At 54.3% G+C, this 18005-nt stretch overlaps 1 protein-coding gene across 1 annotated transcript in view; it reads left to right on the forward strand.

Moving 5' to 3' along the window:
- Window positions 1-18005, forward strand: part of ADAMTS7 (ADAM metallopeptidase with thrombospondin type 1 motif 7) — a 51546-nt gene that overhangs the window by 25103 nt on the left and 8438 nt on the right. The window contains exons 17-26 of the mRNA XM_054387733.1: window positions 498-618; window positions 1851-2095; window positions 4572-4713; window positions 5909-6035; window positions 6798-7011; window positions 11153-12916; window positions 13628-13780; window positions 14665-14838; window positions 15571-15717; window positions 16430-16589. Coding sequence (XP_054243708.1) covers window positions 498-618; window positions 1851-2095; window positions 4572-4713; window positions 5909-6035; window positions 6798-7011; window positions 11153-12916; window positions 13628-13780; window positions 14665-14838; window positions 15571-15717; window positions 16430-16589 — 3247 coding nt within the window. The remainder of the gene's footprint in view (window positions 1-497; window positions 619-1850; window positions 2096-4571; window positions 4714-5908; window positions 6036-6797; window positions 7012-11152; window positions 12917-13627; window positions 13781-14664; window positions 14839-15570; window positions 15718-16429; window positions 16590-18005) is intronic.

Here is an 18005-nt window from a genome sequence, read left to right on the forward strand (position 1 = left end):
TTTGAAAGGACACCCAGCTCAGCCTTGCATCCTGAGTATGATCATATGGGGCTGACCTGGGGGCCTCTCCCAATATTGGAATTAGTCACAGAATCACAGAATCCCAGCATGGTGGGAGTTAGAAGGAACCTCTGAAGATCATCCAGTCCTACCCCCGGCAAAAAGACCCCAGCTTGCCCCTCTCTCCTACCCAACTTCCTTATTTTCCACCACTGAGGACCAAGACTGGTCTTCTCCCTTGTTCCTCCCACACTGGTGTTGGAATCATCTCCCAAATCCAACACTGAATTCCCCTACACTGCTCAGTTCCAAGGCTCATCTTGACAGGTTGCTGGGCCAGCTCATTTCAACTCCCCTATCACCTAGAAAGGTTGACGCCAGCTGATCCCTTGGGGTCCCTTGCAGCCTGGCATTCCGTGATTCTGTTGGCGGCTGATGGCGTGGTGGGCAGTTGGGGTGATGTGGGGACACAGGTGAGCCATGGAGCTACCTTGCAGAACGTGGGCTGTGACTACGAGATCGACTCCAACGCGGTGGAGGACCGGTGTGGCGTCTGCCATGGGGATGGTTCCACCTGCCACACCGTCAAGAAGACCTTTGAGGACAGCGAGGGGCTGGGTAAGTGTGGTGGGTTGGAATTCCCTCCCTCCCCACCCAACACAAAATTGCCAGAGCAGCTCAGCTGGAAAGCAAATGAAGCTGTGTTTACAAGCACAACTGCAATCTAGAAATATGGAATGCAATGGATATATATAAAATAGGCAATATTTACATATGTGGACATGGGATGGGTTGAAAATTCACCACCAACCCCCCCCCCCACCTCCCCCAACATTAAATTTGCCAGAGCAGCTCAGTTGGAAGCAAATGAAAACTGTATTTACAGGCAAAACTACAATCTACAATGGAATGCAATGAATGACTGCAGTGGGGTCCCTTCCAACAGTATTTGCAGTATTTACTGCTATTTACAATTCATAAACAGCACAAGGACCCCCCCTGGCCAAAGACCAAGGGAGCTGCAACAGCTTCTCCCCCCCCTGCCTCCCCCTTAGCCCCCTATACAAAAGGGACAAGAGAAAGGAGCAGGGAAGTTAATACCAGTCAAAACAAAACCAATGCAGCTAAGGTCAGTAAAGCCAGTTAGTATCTCCCAGCACAATGGAAGTGAGAAGAGAGAAAAAGATTATTTTGGGAACCAAATCTTATGGTAGATCTCTCTCCAATGGGATTGTTTAGAATTATCTTTCTTTTTCCTTTTTACACCCAATAGTGATTTTATTTACATTCTACTACTTTCTGTTGAAGATCTGTGGGGGAAAAAAAAATTAAAGGCATAGCCTAAAACTACCACAGTACAATTTATAAACGACACAAGAAGCTTCCCTGGACAAAATTAGGGGGGTAGCAATAGCTTCCCCTGTACACAGGACAAGAGAAAGAAAGAGCAGAGAGTTGCTGTTAGTACTTAACCACAACAAAGAACACAACCAAGGTCAGCCCAAGCCAGCAGAAAGCCAGAAGCTGCTATCTGCCAGAGTGGAGGAAGTGAAAAGAAAGAAAGATAGTTTACAAATCTAACTTCATGTTAGTTATCTGCCCAAAGGGGTCATGCAGACCTTATCATCCTTTTCCTTTTGCACCCTGTGGTGATTTATTTACCTTCTACCGCTTGCTGTTCAAGACCTGTGGAAAATCTTCCTAGGTGCAGCCTAAAACTACCGCAACGAGGTGTAAGGACCAGCAGGCTGCAGGCACCCAGGGCACAGTAGCAGCCACCCAAGGTCGGGGATCTTCTCTGTGCCACGTCTCTGACTCCCCAAAGACTCACCTCCTGCTTCCATTCCCAGGTTATGTGGACATTGGGATTATCCCAGTGGGAGCCCGGGAGATCCGGATCGAAGAGGTTGCAGAAGCTGGGAATTTCCTGGCGCTGCGGAGCGAGGACCCGGAGAAGTATTTCCTGAATGGTGGCTGGACCATCCAGTGGAACGGGGACTACAGGGTGGCAGGGACCACCTTCACCTACAAGAGGACGGGGAACTGGGAGAACCTCACCTCCCCAGGGCCCACCATAGAGCCTGTGTGGATCCAGGTAGGGGCTGGGCTCTGCTGGTGGGGGACAACAGGAGGGACAGAGCTGCCAGGTCTTCTGCTTTCCCATCTGGGGCTGAGCTGCTGTGGTCCATCACAACACTTTGCTGGGGCCATGTTTCTCCAGGAGCCAGTGTTGGGAACAGCTGACCACACACTGCTGGCCCAGGGAGCTTTTCCAGCCCATGCCACTTCCAGCTGAGCCTGACCCCTCTGCAGCATTCCTCCAAATGTTTACCCAGAGGGAAAGTGTGAGGAGAAAGAGATCCTTCCTGAGGCCTTTCCTGTGTCTTTTCAAGAGCAGGGGAAGAGCCTGCAGTGCTCTGGCAGGGCTGGAGCAGCTGGTGGAGGTGGTGGGAGCTGGGAGACGTTGTGGTGGCAGAGGGTGGCCAAGCAGCATCCCTCAGCAGTGCTATGGTGAGGTGCACGTGGGGGTGCATCTATATCTCTATCTCTATATCATCTATATCTATATAATCTATATTTGTATCTATATTATCTACATAATCTATATCTGTATATCTATATCATCTATATCTGTATCTATATCATCTATATAACCTATATCTATATCCATATAATCTATATATCATCTATATCATCTATATCTCTATCTGTATCTGTATCTATATCATCTATATCATCTATATATCATCTATATCTATATATCATCTCTATCTGTATCTATATCTATATCATCTATATTTGTAGCTGTATCATCTATGTATCATCAGTATCTGTATAATCTATATCTATATCATCTGTATCTATATCTATTATTTATATCTATATATCTGTATCTCTATCTGTATATCTATATCATCTGGAGATGGTTAGTGTGAAGCAGAGGAGGCTGAGGGGAGACCTCCATGGTCCAAACCCAAGTGATGCCTCCCCAGGTGCTGCATCTGCTTCCTCACAAAAGCCCTTGAGGCAGGAGGTAAAAACCTAAAAGGAACATTTGAAATCCTTCAAAATGTCATCTTGTACTCTTCTTCTGCACATCAGGTGGAGACTTTCTTGGGGCCCTTTGGGTCTTAAAGCGGCTGATCAGAAAGGGCCTGTTGAGACAGGATAAGGGTTGATGGTTTGAAAATAAAGGAGGGAGATTCAGACTGGAGAGAAGGGAGAAATGTTTGACACTGAGGGTGGTAAGAGCCTGACCCAGGCTGCCCAGAGAGGTGGGAGCTGCCCCATCCCTGGAGCATTGCAGGTCAGGTTGTTTGGGGCTCTCAGCAACCTGCTGTTGCAGATGTCCCTGCTGACTGCAGTGGGGTCCCTTCCAACCCATTACCTGATTCTGTGCAATTCCTTGTGGTGCAAAGCTTGGCACAGAGGCAGTGACCACCATGGAGGTGCATACATCCCATGGACCTCCAGGACCCTCCTGGCCCTAGCAGTCACAGCTCAGCTTTACTCACGCTTCCTGAGCTCCAGCCCCTGTGCAGAGGCTCACCTTGGAGCTCAGCCATGCTAAGCAGCCAAAGTCCTCATCTTTGCAGCTCCTCAGCAGAGGCTCCAGATGAAATTTGAGCAGGATCCTCTGGCAGCTCCTCTGCTGCCAAGTGCTGCTGTTAATGGGAGCAGTGGTGTGCTCGGCACCCGCAAATCATTTTCTGGGATCCATAACATAATTAAAACCTTTTGGCAGAAACCTTTCAATGTTCACTGAGAGGTTTTGGCAAGAGGCCCTGGGCCCCACCAAAGCTCCAAGAACAACAAAGCTTTTGGCACTAATGGGAGTGCTTAGGGTAAGAAAAACAAGGTTGAGCTCCAGCCTTTGCCCAGCGCTGGTGTGGGATGTGCTGGGGGTAGGACTTGTGTGAACTTGCCCAGTCCCTGGAGGTTTTCCAGGCCAGGTTGGATGAAGCAACCTGACCTAGTGGAAGGTGTCCCTGCCCGTGGCAGGGGAGTTGGAACTGGATGGTCTTTAAGGTCCCTTCCAACTCAAACCATTCTATGAATAAATCTATGAATCCCCATCAGGGGTGCCAGGGGACAAATGCAGCCTTGGGATGGAGCTGGATGTGGAATGATGTCTTCATGGCCATGCTAGGCAGGCTGTTACCTCCTGAAAATCTTCTGGGGTGCAATGGCCAACCTTGGACTGCTCTGAGGGCATCTAATAAATCTTTATCAATATCTGAGAGCTGGGTGTCAAGAAGGAAGGGACAGCCTCTTCTCACTTGTGCCCTGTGATAGGACAAGGAGCAATGGATGCAAAGTACAGCACAGCAAGTTCCACCTCAACATGAGGAAAAACTTCTTTACTGTAAGGGTCACCAAGCCCTGGAGCAGGCTGCCCAGAGAGTTTGTGGAGCCTCCTTCTCTGGAGGCTTCCCAGACTCGCCTGGATGCATTCCTGTGCGACCTGCCCTAGATTCTATGGTCCTGCTCTGGCAGGGGGGGTGGACTCGATGATCTCCAGAGCTCCAACCCCTAGCCACCTCCTTGACCACCACCTTGTGTGCCCCCAGCTGCTGTTCCAGGAGACCAACCCGGGTGTGCGGTACCAGTACACCATCCAGCGCCCAGCCGACAGCCAGAACGAGATCCAGCAGGCGGAGTTCCTCTGGCGCTTCGGCTCCTGGACCACCTGCACGGCCACCTGCGGCACTGGTGAGTCCTTGCTCACCCACCCTGCAGCAGCAGAGCACCTCTGAGTCGTGAGGATGCTTCAGAAATTCCTGGGTCTTTGGTTTCAGGAGGTCTTGGAAGGCAGGGGGTGGGGGAAAGGCAACATCTGCTGAGGTCACCACTGCGGTGTCCCTACTGCTCTCACCCAACGGACCCCCAGGGAGCTTTGTCAGCTTCTTGCTTGGGGTTGTGTTACCACTTGGTGGTCCTCAATATCAGGGTGATGGAGGCAAAAGAGCTTTAGAGAAGTCCAGGGAGTATGGAAAGGTTGATCCCCTGCCTGGATGAGCCTCTCTGGGGGGCATCATTTCCAGGGTTTTGTGGACAGCACGTGGGAAGGTGCCCAATGTGGGGAGAGCCCCAGGATCCTATGCTCCCCTGTAGGGTTGGGCGCTTCCTTCCCCTGTTCCCACTCAGCTGTGCCACTGGCCAGGCACCCTGAGGAGCCTGGAGCAGCTTTTGGGATGGCTCATGGAGTGGCACAGTCTAGGCATGATACCAAGGGAGAAGCTGGGACCAGTGAGTGCTTCCTCAAGAGCATCTGCCAGCCAAAAAAGACATTCAAAGAGCTTCATGCTGCCTGGGTGGTGCAGGGTGACAGGAGATGTCTCCTGCCTGTTCCTGGGAGATAGGTGAGGGTCCCTGCTTGGAGCAGGAGGGTTGTGGTGTGGCAGGAGCTGCCATTTGGGCTGAGAGCTCTTGGCTATGGGTTGCCATAAGCCATGTAGCATTCAGGGTGTCAGCTAGTGGTAGGACTAGGGGGAATAGAGCAAAAATAGAAATGAGTAGATTCAGATTGGATGTTATGAAGAAACTCTTTACCATGAGGGTGATGAGACACTGGAACAGGTTGCCCAGGGAGGTGGTAGACACCCCAACCCTGGAGGTTTTTAAGGCCAGGCTGAATGTGGCTCTGAGCAACCTGCTCTAGTGTGAGGTGTCCCTGCCCACGGCAGGGGGGTTGGAACTGGATGATCCTTGAGGTCCCTTCCAACCCTAAGAATCCTGTGATTCTATGTGGCACAGGAAAGTGAGGAGAACAGAAGCTGAGGGCACTTGTTTGTGTTTGAAACCTTGCAAGTTTTGGGTGCTGGGCTCTCAGAGCAGAGGGGAAGTAGAGGAGTGAGTCAGGCAGGTTGGTGCCCATCTCTATCCCAGCCCTTGCCCGTGTCCACAGGGGTGCAGCGGCAGGTGGTGCACTGCGTGGAGAAGCTGGCTGGCATCGTGGAGGAGCGCTACTGTGATGCCCTCACCCGCCCTGATGACAAGCAGAGGACCTGCAGCGAGGAGCCCTGCCCAGCCAGGTCCAATGGCTCTGCCCTCACCCCTTCTCAGCAAAGCTCTTCAGCTCCAAACCTTGCTCTAAACGGTTGCTGGGACCTCGGTCGCTGCAGTTGCACCGGGATGTGTGCACCGACTGGCACCCTGGGTTTGAGCCTCTCCTCTCCATCGTGCTGGAGAAGGACTCCCAGACCCTGTGTTGGTCCATGGCAGCAAAGCCCATGGCTGCCCAAGCACTGCAGTGTGATGTTTATCTGCAGACCATGAGTCTCATGGGAAGGCACCATCCTAGCAGGGCCTGGAGCCCCTCTCTGCCTCTGTGCCAATGACCATCCCTGTGTGACATGGGAGCTAACCCAGCCCTGGACGTGCCAGAGCCCTGGAGCAGGCTGCCCAGAGAGGTTGTGGAGTCTTCTTCTCTGGAGAGCTTCCAAACCCCCTTGGCCATTGTGATCCTGGGCAAGCTGCTGTGGGTGCCCCTGCTATAGCAGGGGGGTTGGACTGGATGATCTCCAGGGGTCCCTTCCAAGCCCACCACGCTGGCATTCTGGGGTCCCTGACCTTTGGTCTGGGCATCCTAACCCTGAGCTGAAGCCAGAGTTGGAATCCTCATTGCCCCATGATCCTGAGCCCTGCTGGAGGGTCTCATGCAGATCTCCTGGCCCCACGCACCTCTTGGTTGGTGGTGCTACACCCTGCAGGTCTCAGGGTGGTGGGGCAGAGGCCAGAGGCTGGCTCCTGGCCACTTGTTCCAGCTGAGATGTTTCCCTGTGCCCTCTCCCCAGGTGGTGGGTCGGAGAGTGGCAGAAGTGCTCGGCCAGCTGCGGCGGGTCGGGGCTGCTGAGGAGGACAGTGCTCTGCATCCAGAGCGTGGGGCTGGATGAGCAGAGGGCCCTGCAGCATGCTGACTGCCAGCACCTCCCCAAGCCAGAGGCCACCGCTCCCTGTCATCCAGAGGTCCCCTGTCCCTCCCAGTGGGCAGCAGGGAACTGGTCTGAGGTGAGAAGGGGCACTGAGGAGGTCCTAGTGTCTGTTCAAAGCTTGGGGGGAGCTGAGATGAAGTCCTCCCAGACGTCCTCAACCTGCTCAGCAGTGCTGGGTGTCCTCCTGCTTGCAAGGACCATTCATAGCTAGGTTTCAGGGGCCCATGGTGTAACAGCAGCTCACGTGGATGGGAATTTCATTGCGTGGGGAGGTCTCAGGGTGAGGAAGGAGCATTGAGCTCTTTGCCCCATCCTCTCCAAACCTTGTTGCTTCCTCAGTCAGGGTGATGACCATGTTCCATGCTTCATGCAAGGAGGGTAAAACCAAGACAGCTCCAGCATTTTTCCCCAGTGCAAGTCTTTTCGTTTTGGCAGAAGCCTTAAAAAGTTTCTTGCCAGCTGCGGGTGTGGTGTTGGAGGCCAGTCAGGCATGGATGTGCTGGCCAGTGGGCACCAGCTCCCTGGTGCTAGGACAAAGCTGCCCCATCTCTGCTGCAGGGCTGGGCAGACCAGAGAACCCCTCACAGTGATGAGTGGCTCAGGAGCCAGAAATATGGCCTTGGGACTAAGAAGGCAAGTGGTCTCCTGGGCTGTACGAAGATAAGTGTGGCCAGCAGGTCAGGGGAGGTTCTCCTCCCTCTCTACTCTGCCCTAGTGAGGCCACAGCTGGAGTCCTGGGTCCAGTTCTGGGCTCTCCCGTTGAATAGAGACAAGGAAGTATTGGAGGGAGTCCAGTGGAAGTCAGAAAAATGCTGAGAGGCTTGGAACATCTCTGTGAGGAGGAAAGGCTGAGAGCCCTGGGGCTGTTGAGCCTGGAGAAGAGCAGCCCCAGAGGGGATCTGCTCAATGCTCAGCAAGAGCTAAAGGGTAGGGGGCAAGAGGATGGGGCCAGACTCTTCTCAGTGGTGCTCAGTGACAGGACAAGGGGAAATAGGCAGGACTGGGAACCCAGGAGGGTCCATCTCACCATGAGGAGCAACTTGTTTGGTGTGAGAGTTCTGGAGCCCTAGAGCAGGCTGCCCAGAGAGGTTGTGGAGTCTCCTTTGCTGGAGGGCTTCCAAGCCCCCCCTGGCCATTGTGATCCTGGGCAAGCTGCTTTGGAAGGGGGTTTGGACTGGGTGATCTCCAGAGGTTCCTTCCAACCCCACACCATGCTGGGACTCTGGGGTGCTCTCAGGGAATGGAAGGAAGCCATCACATTTTTAATTTAAAAGAGAAGAGGAGACCCAAAAGCCCCAGCCTGGATGCAGTGCCAGGGGCTGTGGTCACCCTCTGTAGCCTGTGCTTATTTCTGTATTTCTCTGGATCAGCTGAACCATGGGTTGAGGCTTGAACCAGCAAAAATCACAGCTCCTCATCTCAGCAGTGGTTTCAAAAAGTGTTTGTTCTGAAGACAAATGTGGGGAGAGAAATGAGATCTCCTGGGAACAAAACTTGTTGCTAAGGAACAAATGGGATAAAAATGCCAGCCAAGAATTTGAAGGCTACACGAGAGCTGGGCAGGAATCTTTTTCCAGGGGCCCACAAAAGCCACAATTGCAGGGCTTGAGGAACAGCTGCAAGAGTTTAAAGGCAGAACCAAGAGCTGCCCTTGGACTGCATGCCCATGCCGTGCATGGAGCCAGCCCAAGCTGTCACATCAAACTCTGTGGTGGTGACATCAACAGATCTCAGAGCCCAGGAAAAATGTGCTTGAGAGTTTGAGATGCCTGTTGGTTCTCTGTCCTTTCATTTAAATCAAGAGGCCACATCCTTCTCCATTTCCACCACCAGCAGTAAGGAGAGAAATTTAAGGGTGGTAAGGCACTGGAACAGGTTTGCCCAGGGAAGTTGTGAACCTCCTCCCTGGAAGTCTCTTTAAGACTAAATTGGATGAAACTTTCAGCAACCTGATCTAGTGGAAGGTGTCCCTACCCATGGCAGGGGGGTTGGAGCTGGATGATCTTTCCAACTCAAGCCATTCTATGTTTCTGTGAAATTTGAGGGGCTTTGGAGCTTCCCAGAAGTGTGGTCCTTCTGCTCAGTGATAATCATCAGGGATTGTTGCTCTTTTGGGACTTGCAGACCCTTGGGCAGGGCTTGTCTGGCACCAGGAGCACTCACAAAGCCAAAGGGGTTATTTGTGGTTTGGGTAGTCCAACAAAGTGCTTAACCACTGGGACCTGGGACCTTCAGAAGGACCCAAAATCCATCTATATCCAGCTTGAGGGACTTCCCAATGAAGCTCTCAGTGTGGTCAGAAGTATTGTTTGTTATCCAAAATGAAGCTGGTGAAGGGTCTGGAGAAAGAGGTCTTGTGAAGAGCAGCTGAGGGACCTGGGATTGTTCAGCCTGGAGAAAAGGAGGCTGAGGGGAGACCTTCTGGCTCTCTACAACTCCCTGAAAGGAGCTTGGAGCCAGGTTCTTCTCCCAAAGAACAAGTGAGAGGATGAGAGGAGATGGCCTCAAGTTGCCCCATGGGAGATTTAGGTTGGACATGAGGAACAATTTCTTCCCCAAAAGGTTTGTGAAGACCTGGCCCAGCCTGCCCAGGGCAGTGGTGGAGTCCCCACCCCTGGAAGGGTTTCAAAACTGTGTAGAGGTGGTGCTGAGGGCCATGGTTTGGTGGTGACCTGGCAGTGCTGGGGTAATGGTTGGACTTGGTGACCTTAAAGGCACGATCCTCAGGGTTGTTTCTGCTCCTACCTGGCATTGCCCAGGAGATAGAGAGCTGGGGAAGCCACAGCACAGAGGATCTGGCTGCTGGATCAGCATCTCATCCAGACAGCCTCCACCAGGGAGGAGATGTCTCACAGGGTAGGCACTCACCTGGAAGCCCACCAGGACCAGCTGAGGGAGCAGGGCAGGTGACATCCAGGCACCTGGCCCTCAGGAGGGCTGAGGAAAGATGAGAAAGGCTCAAAATGCAGGAGTCTGGATTGTCTGAGGAGCATATCTCCAGGTGAGCCCTGGCCAGCCTCTCAGCTTTGCCTGTCCACTTTAAGCTCTTAATTTCCCTGTGCTGGTGGCTGTGCATCGAGCCCTCTCCTCAGCCCATCCATTTTCACCCAAAGGGCAGCCACTTCAGCAGAAATCCCCTCTCTTGGCTTTGTTTGCCTTGTTGACCCTTTGTTCTCCTTGGCTGGCTTGCACAAGGCTCTTTGATGTCCGTGACTGATGCTCTCTGCAGGTCACCACAAACTGCAGCAGCCCACATGAGATGTTACCAGCCCTAGGATTGATTTAGCCAGCAGAAAATGTTGTTGTCCCTCTTTCCAGCTTGGGGGTTCCTCTTGCACTGAGCAGTCTCAAAGGGACCATTGTGGTGGAGGAGGAGGAGCTCCACGAAGCTCTGTCTTGACCTTTGCCTTTTCCCTACTAGGACAACACCCATCTTATCCCCTGTTTCAGAGAGTTCTCTTCTAGAAGAAGAGATGTAATTCATGGTGATAGGTCATAGGAAAGACCTATGAGATCATCTTACCCAATGGCCTTCACAATGGCCATCCCCTGGGAAAATTATTCCTGGCTGGAGTGGAGGTCAAGGAGCACCCTGAGCAAAGTGCTCTGCAGTACCAACCCTGTACTGGGATGGCCTCTAGCAGGGAGATAGCCCTGGAGGTACATTTGACTGGTAGTCACTCTGCTTACTGGTGTGACTGGTACCTCCTGCTCCTCACTCCTGGTGGAAGAGATCCTGTGCCACAGATGAGAATGGCACAGGAGGGGTAGGGCAGGAGTTGGAGCAAGGAAGATTTAGGCTGGGTGTTGGGAAGAAGCTCTTGACTGTGAGAGTGATGAGACACTGGAACAAGTTACCCAGGGAGATTGTGGACACCTCATCCCTGGAAGTCTTTAAGACCAGGCTGGATGAAGCTTTGAGCAACCTACTCTGGTGGGAGGTGTCCCTGCCCATGGCAGAGGACTGGAATTGGATGGCCTTTAAGGTCCCTTCCAACCCAACCCATTCTGTGATTCTTTGTCCCAGGACCCACGGGGCTGGTGGGAGCTTCTCCCTATGCCAATGGGAGGGTCAAGCATCATCCACTTGGTATCTCGGAGGGGGTCACCAGCAAGGGACACAGGCACTACCGTGGCACCTCTGCCAGCCCCTTCCCCACTCCTCCTGCCCTCACCCATGCTCCCATCCCTGACATCTCCATCTCTTCCCTTCCCAGTGCTCTACCACGTGTGGGAATGGGACACAGAGGCGCCCTGTCTACTGCAGCAACAGCACCGGAGCCGCCTGTGACCCTGCAGAGAGACCCAGCATGGAAACCATCTGCTCCTTGCCACCGTGCCAGGAGCAGCTGGACAGTGCCAATGTGGACTGGTCTGGCAGTGGCTCCTCCAGCAGAGAGATCTTTAATGAAATCCATTACATCCCCAGCAACCACATGGCCAAGTTTAACCCCTTAATCCCAACCATTCCAGAGTCCAATGATGTCAATGTCATCCCCGAGGAGGACTTCTCAACCAGGAAGGGAAATGTCTTTGTGGATGATTTTTACTACGACTACAACTTTATCAACTTCCATGAGGATCTCTCTTACTATCCCTTCACAGAGAAAGAGACCAAAGGTGAGGGCCAGAAGCCAGAGCTGAGCACCAATGATGTGGAAAGGTCCCATGAGGTGCCTGCTGATGTCAAGCCAAGTGGAGAAGCAAGTGAGGACCATCTGGTGACAAGCCAAGCAAATGCTTCTGCTCCTGTGCCCAGCAAGGGAGAGACAGAGCCTGGGGGATTAGCCATGAATGACCTCCTGAGTGTGGTCCATGAGGATGTGGGGACAGCTGCTCCCAGATACACCATCTCTGACCTCATGGGTGAGGAGGACACAACTTTTGTGCCCCACTCTGAGCACCACCCATCCACCCAGAGCACCACAAGTCATGACTCTGCTAACAGCCACGACCACCCACCCCTGGAGGAACCCCGTGCAGCTGTGCCAACAAGGACAGGTCCTGAGCAGGATGGTCCAGGCCATGACCTTGTTCCCTGGGCTCCTTACCCAGCTGGTCTCTCCCCACCACTGCTGACTGGTGGGGGCAGCTCTGGCACAGCTACATCTGCCACACAGCCGGGGAGCAGCGGTGAGGAGCGTGTGAGCGTGGAGGGAGCAGGTGACACCAGCAGTGAGGAGCAGGAGGGGACCAGCTCTGTGGGGAGAGGCCATGAAGACTCAAGGGAAATGGGGCTTGTCATCCCTGGTGCTGTCCCCAAGACCACCGAGCAGGAAGGGTGGGCAGAGATGCTGGAGAGGACAGTGGGCACGCAGGGAATGCGGGTGGCCGATGAGCGAGCCCGAGGGACACACAGGGCAGATCTGTCCTTCCCCACCACACAGCCACCAGGATGGGAGATGGGCACACACCCTGCTGCAAGTCCCTATCCCATGGGTGCTGATGGGAGCCCCATGGGGCACCAGTCACAGCTCCACACCACCACATCCCTGACCTCGACTCCCTTGGTGGCCACCACAGCGTTTCCAGCAGCAATGTCCTTGTCCCCTGCCATGGCTGGACCTGCCACCCAGCTCAGCTCCAGTGGTCTCACCCAGCAAGGTGCCCGGGTGCCAGCCACGCCCACAGCTCCAGCTCACAGCCCTCCTGTTTACCCAGTGGGAGAATCACCCTCTGAGTCCCCCTCAACATGGTGGACCCTGGGGGTGTCCCACCACCCAGAGCTGGTGTCACCCCGTGAAGAGGAGACATCCCCTGGAGCCCTGCCCAGCAGTACCATACCAGCAGACTACTCACTGTGGGCAGCTCCACAGACTTTTTCTTTCAGTGATGGGGAGCATGAGGTACTCCAGCCCATCCCTGTCCCACCACCGCTCTGGGAGGAGGAAGACATGGAGAAGGAGGAGGCTTTGCTTCTGCCATTGACCACCATGGCAGCCACTGCAATGCCCAGCTGGGAGGTCGGGAACTGGAGTGAGGTATGTGTTGAATCCAGGACACCTTCTGGCTTTCCACAGCTCCCTGAAAAGAAGTTGGACTCAGGTGGGGGTCGGTCTCTTCTCCCAAAGACCAAGTGAGAAGATGAGGAGAGATGGCATCATGTTGCCCCAGGGGAGGTTTAGGTTGGACTTGAGGGACAATTTCTTCCCCCGGGGGTTCTCAAGGCTTGGCTTAGACTGCCCAGGGCAGTGGTGGAGTCCCCATCCCTGGAGGGGTTTCAGAGCTGTGGGGATGTGGTGCTGAGGGCCATGGTTTGGTGGTGACCTGGCAGTGCTGGGGGAATGGTTGGACTCCATGAGCTTAAAGGTCTCTTCCAACCAACACAGTTCTGTTATTCTATGAAATATGTTATGGAGGAAGATATTCTTCCTTCCCCAAGTCCAAGGCCTCCCTGATGTAGGTCTGATTTGAGAGAAACCTCTCACCATGAGGAGTTCTCCATGAGTCTGACTCCTCATCCAAGAAGTGCCAAGCACACCCTGGCATCACCCCACAGCCTTGCCTCCACTTTTACTGGCACCCCTCTTGATCACCACGGAAGGGGGTGACGAGCTGAGTCCTTCAGAGACCTTTCTACTGGGCCACCAGGCTCCATCCTTGGCCAGAGCCTACCACAGGGCACCAGGGATGTGGGGCAGGGGGAGGGGAGAGGAGAGGAGAGGAGAAGGCAGCCTGCTGGTGTGTTGCAGTGCTCAGCTACCTGCGGCGTGGGCGCGATCTGGAGGACCGTGCGCTGCAGCAGCGGCAGCGACGATGGCTGTGCCGTGGCCAACAAACCTGTGCCAGCCCGGAGGTGTTCCCTGAGACCCTGCTCCTCGTGGCGTGTGGGCAACTGGAGTAAGGTAAAGGGACCTGTGAGTGGTGGGGAGGGCCCAACACGTCCATGAAGAACCAAAAGTGGGTGGTGGCTGCCCCGTGGCTGGAGCTGTACCTGCTTTTGGGCTGTGCTCTTGCCCCGTGGTGTAGATTGGCGTCAGCCACAGAGTTTCAACATCTTCATCCCACAATAAACACAGTAATGAGGCCCCATGGGTTTGAAGCTAGAGCAGGGTGGATTTAGGTTGGATGTTAGGTTGGAATTTCTTCGCAGTGAGGGTGGGGAAACACTGGCATAGGCTGCTCAGAGATGTGGTGGAGGCACCATCCCTGGAGACATTCGAGATCAGACTCAATGTGGCCATCAGCAGCCTGGTCTAGTTGGAGATATTCCTGCTTAGTGCAGGGGTGTTGGATGAGATGATCTTTGAGGGTCCCTTCCAACCCAATTCAGTCTGTGACTCCATCTGTAATCTTCTTATTTGTCCTGCTCTTGGGCTGGTTGCAAAGCCAGAAGTTTGCAAAAGCTCAGCCAAGAGTGGTCGAAAGTCTCTGAAAGATGGGAGAGAGTCTGAAGAAAGTCTCTGGAATATGTTCTGGCCACCCTGTACCACCATGGGGTGTTGGTGGTTGGGTTGGGTGAATCCAGTGGTGAAGACCAACCTTCCTTGCTCTGGGTGGCCTGAGGATCATCAGCTACTCTTGCATATGAAGAATTTGTTGCAGCAGCTTTCAGAATGGCAGACTCAGAGCTGCGTGGACTTTTCTCTAGCTTGGATTAGAGAAAGAGGTGAAAAGATGTTGAGTATCAACCCAATCCAAGACAGATCATCTCTGAGGTCACCTTCCATTGCTGGAGGGATTGTCCCTTGTCACTCTTTCCCAATGTGATGCTCGTGTCATTTCCCAGTGCTCCAGGAGCTGCGGCAGGGGGGTGAAGGTTCGGGATGTGCATTGTGTTGACACCAGAGACCAGAGGCTCCTACGACCCTTCCACTGCCAGGCAGTCCTCTACAAGCCACCAGAGCAACTCCCCTGCCAGCGCACACCATGCCTGGACTGGTACACATCCTCCTGGAGAGAGGTAGGGGCTGCTGGGAAGGCGCAGCTCTTGATTCCTGGCATCCCAGTGGGGTTTTGTCCCAGGATGGGGTGTTTGACATCCCCAGATGCCTGTCTTCTCTCCCTGGAAGCAAGTTTGGCCAGCGCTTGGTGTTAGCTTGCCCAGTAGCTGGACAAGTGGGTGGCCATGTGGGTTGCAGTGAGGAGCCCCCGTGGTCATTTTAGCAGTGACAGGGCAAGGGGTGATGGTTTGAACTAAAAGAGGGAGATTCAGATGGGAGGAAAGGGAGAAAATTTGACACTGAGAGTGGTGAGAGCCTGGCCCAGGCTGCCCAGAGAAGTGGGAGATGCCCCAACCCTGGACCCACCGCAGCTCAGGTTATTTGGGGGTCTGAGCAACCTGCTCTGGTTGCAGATGTCCCTGCTGACTGCAGGAGGATAGGATTGGATGAGCTCTTGAAAGGTCCCTTCCCACCCAAACCACCCCATGCTTGGCAGCAGGAGGCAGGGGGCTGAATTTCAGCAGGTACTTGCAGCAGGTCTGGTGGTTCCCCCTGCCTCTGCAGCACCTCCCAGCCCGCGCCAAGCACCGGGGAAACCGCCCGCTGCTAGCTGCCAAGTGCAGACTCCGCTGGGCGGCAGGTGGAGCGTGCCTGAGGGTGGGTTTGCAGTGTGTCCCCTCAAGACACCAAGGCCTGGCCCTGGGTGTCCCTCTGCGTGGAGCTGATGGCTTCCCGCGGGCTGTGTCCGGCAGTGCTCGGAGGCGTGCGGCGGAGGCGAGCAGGAGCGGTTGGTGACCTGCCCGCAGCTGGGGCGCTGCGAGGAGACCTCGAGACCCAACACCACCCGGCCCTGCAACACACACCCCTGCACCACCTGGCTGGTGGGCTCCTGGGGAGAGGTGAGTGGGCACCACAGGCTGCAGGTGGCTCCTCTCTGGGGGGCTTTGGCACAAAATGCAAGAAACGGGGGGGAAATGCTGTTCAGTGTCTGCCATCGAGGACTTAGAGTGACTGAGGGCAGCCCCAGCAAGTCTGCAGGTGACACCAAGCTGAGTGGTGAGGTTGGTAAGACTGGTCCTGTGAGGACAGGCTGAGGGAGTTGGGGCTGTTCAGCTTGGAGAAAAGAAGGCTCCAAGGAGACCTTAGAACTGCATTTCAATATCTGAAGGGGAGCTACAGGAAGGCTGGGGAGGGACTGTTCAGAAGGGCTTGTGGGGATAGGACCAAGGGGCAATGGTTTGAGACTGGAGCAGGGGAGATTTAGGTTGGACATTAGGAGGAAATTCTTCACAATGAGGGTGGTGAGACACTGGAACAGGTTGCCCAGAGGTGGAGGCCCCACCCCTGGAGACATTCAAAATCAAACTTGAAGAGTCCCTGAGCAGCCTGCTGTAGTTGGAGGCATCCCTGCTGAGTGCAGGGAGGTTGGACCTTTGAAGGTCCCTTCCAACCCAATGCACTCTGTGAAAGACCCAACACTCGAATCCTTGCTAGGGGCTGCTGCCCTAAGAACCTCTGGGGTCTGGTGCTGCTGTGGTGTTGGGGGGTGGCTTTGCTGAGCATGGGGCCAGGTCCCCCCCTGGTGCTGATGGCTCTGTCCCCCTCCCCCAGTGCACGGCTCCCTGTGGTGGGGGCATCCAGCGGCGCCAGGTCAAGTGCATCAACACCAAGACAGGGCTGGCCGAGGAGGACAGCAGCCTCTGTGACCACGAGCCCTGGCCTGAGAGCACCCAGAAGTGCAACCCACAGGACTGTGAGAGCTCTGAGTCAGGTGAGTGGCCACCCTGCCCCTTCTGGAAGCTCAGTGTCTCCTCTTCAGGTGGTTATGCTCTCCAAGAGCCTGTGTAGGCTGCTTAGGATCAAAGCTGCCCGTGGAGGATGTGGTGGGGATTGTGGAGATTGGTGTGAAAACCACCCAGGCTCTCAGTTAAGGAACTGGTACCTGGAGAGCAAGCAGCTACTCCATCATCAGCTTTATGGAGGAGTGAAGATGAGCCAGTGTGTGCCCAGGTGGCCAAGAAGACCACCAGCATTCTGGCCTGGATTAGCAACAGAGTCAGCAGCAGGACCAGGGCAGGGAGGTTCTGGGGGCTGGTGGAGCCACACCTCGAATATTTGGTTCAGTTTTGGGCCCCTCAATCCAAGAAGGACACTGTGGGGATGGAACATGTCCAGAGAAACTGGCAAAGGGTCTGGGGAACAGGTCTGGTGAGGAGCAGTGGAGGGAACTGGGAAGAGCCTGCAGAAAAGGAGGCTAAAGGTAGATCTTCTGTCTCTCCACAGCTCCCTGAAAGGAGGTTGGAGCTGGGTAGGGGTTGGTCTCTTGTCCCAAGGAACAAGGGACAGGACAAGAGGGAACGGCCTCAAGTTGCCTCATGGGAGGTTGGGGCCAGACTCCTCTCAGTGGTGCCCAGTGTCAGGACAAGGGGCACTGGGCACAAACTGGAACCCAGGAGGTTCCATCTGAAGAGGAGGAGAAACTGCTTAGGTGTGAAGGTGCTGGAGCCCTGGAGCAGGCTGCCCAGAGAAGTTGTGGAGTTTCCTTCTCTGGAGAGCTTCCCAACTCACCCTGCCACTGGGATCTTGGGCTAGCTGCTGTGAGTGGTCCTGCTTGAGCCAGGAAGATGGTCTGGATGATCTCCATCTGTGGGGGTCCATCTATCCCCTGACCATGCTGGCATTCTGGGATTAAACAGCTCCTTTTCAGTATCTGCAGGCCCCTCCTGCAGTTGATATTCCAGCAGTTAGGATCTCCCTGGCTTGCTCAATCAGTTATGTGTGGTTCCAGCTATTTTTGGGGACAATTTCCGTGCTGGGCTGGGTGATGAGAGCCGTGGAGCTGTGCAGCACAGCCAAGGCTGGCCCCAAAATAATCACTTAGATGTGTAGGAAGCAGAGAAAAGTTAAACCCCTAGGTTGGGGATGACATAAAGGCTCTGGCTGCAGCCCAGAGCAGGAAAGGCCTCTTGGAAATACAAACATTTCCTGCCAGACCATGGAGAGGAACCAAACTTTCACATGGCAGGAAATCACAGATGTGGAAATCCACAGGCAGAGGTTCCCAGAGAAGGCATGAACATAAACTCCAGCCTTTCTCTGGCTTTTAAAGGATCTTTAGTGCTCAAAATTAATGCAGGCTGGAGAGACTCATAGGGGCACGAGGAGCTTCCATCTCCTCTGCCATGAA

This window comes from Indicator indicator, chromosome 16 (genome assembly GCF_027791375.1).
Source record: "Indicator indicator isolate 239-I01 chromosome 16, UM_Iind_1.1, whole genome shotgun sequence".
NCBI classification, from domain to species: domain Eukaryota; kingdom Metazoa; phylum Chordata; class Aves; order Piciformes; family Indicatoridae; genus Indicator; species Indicator indicator.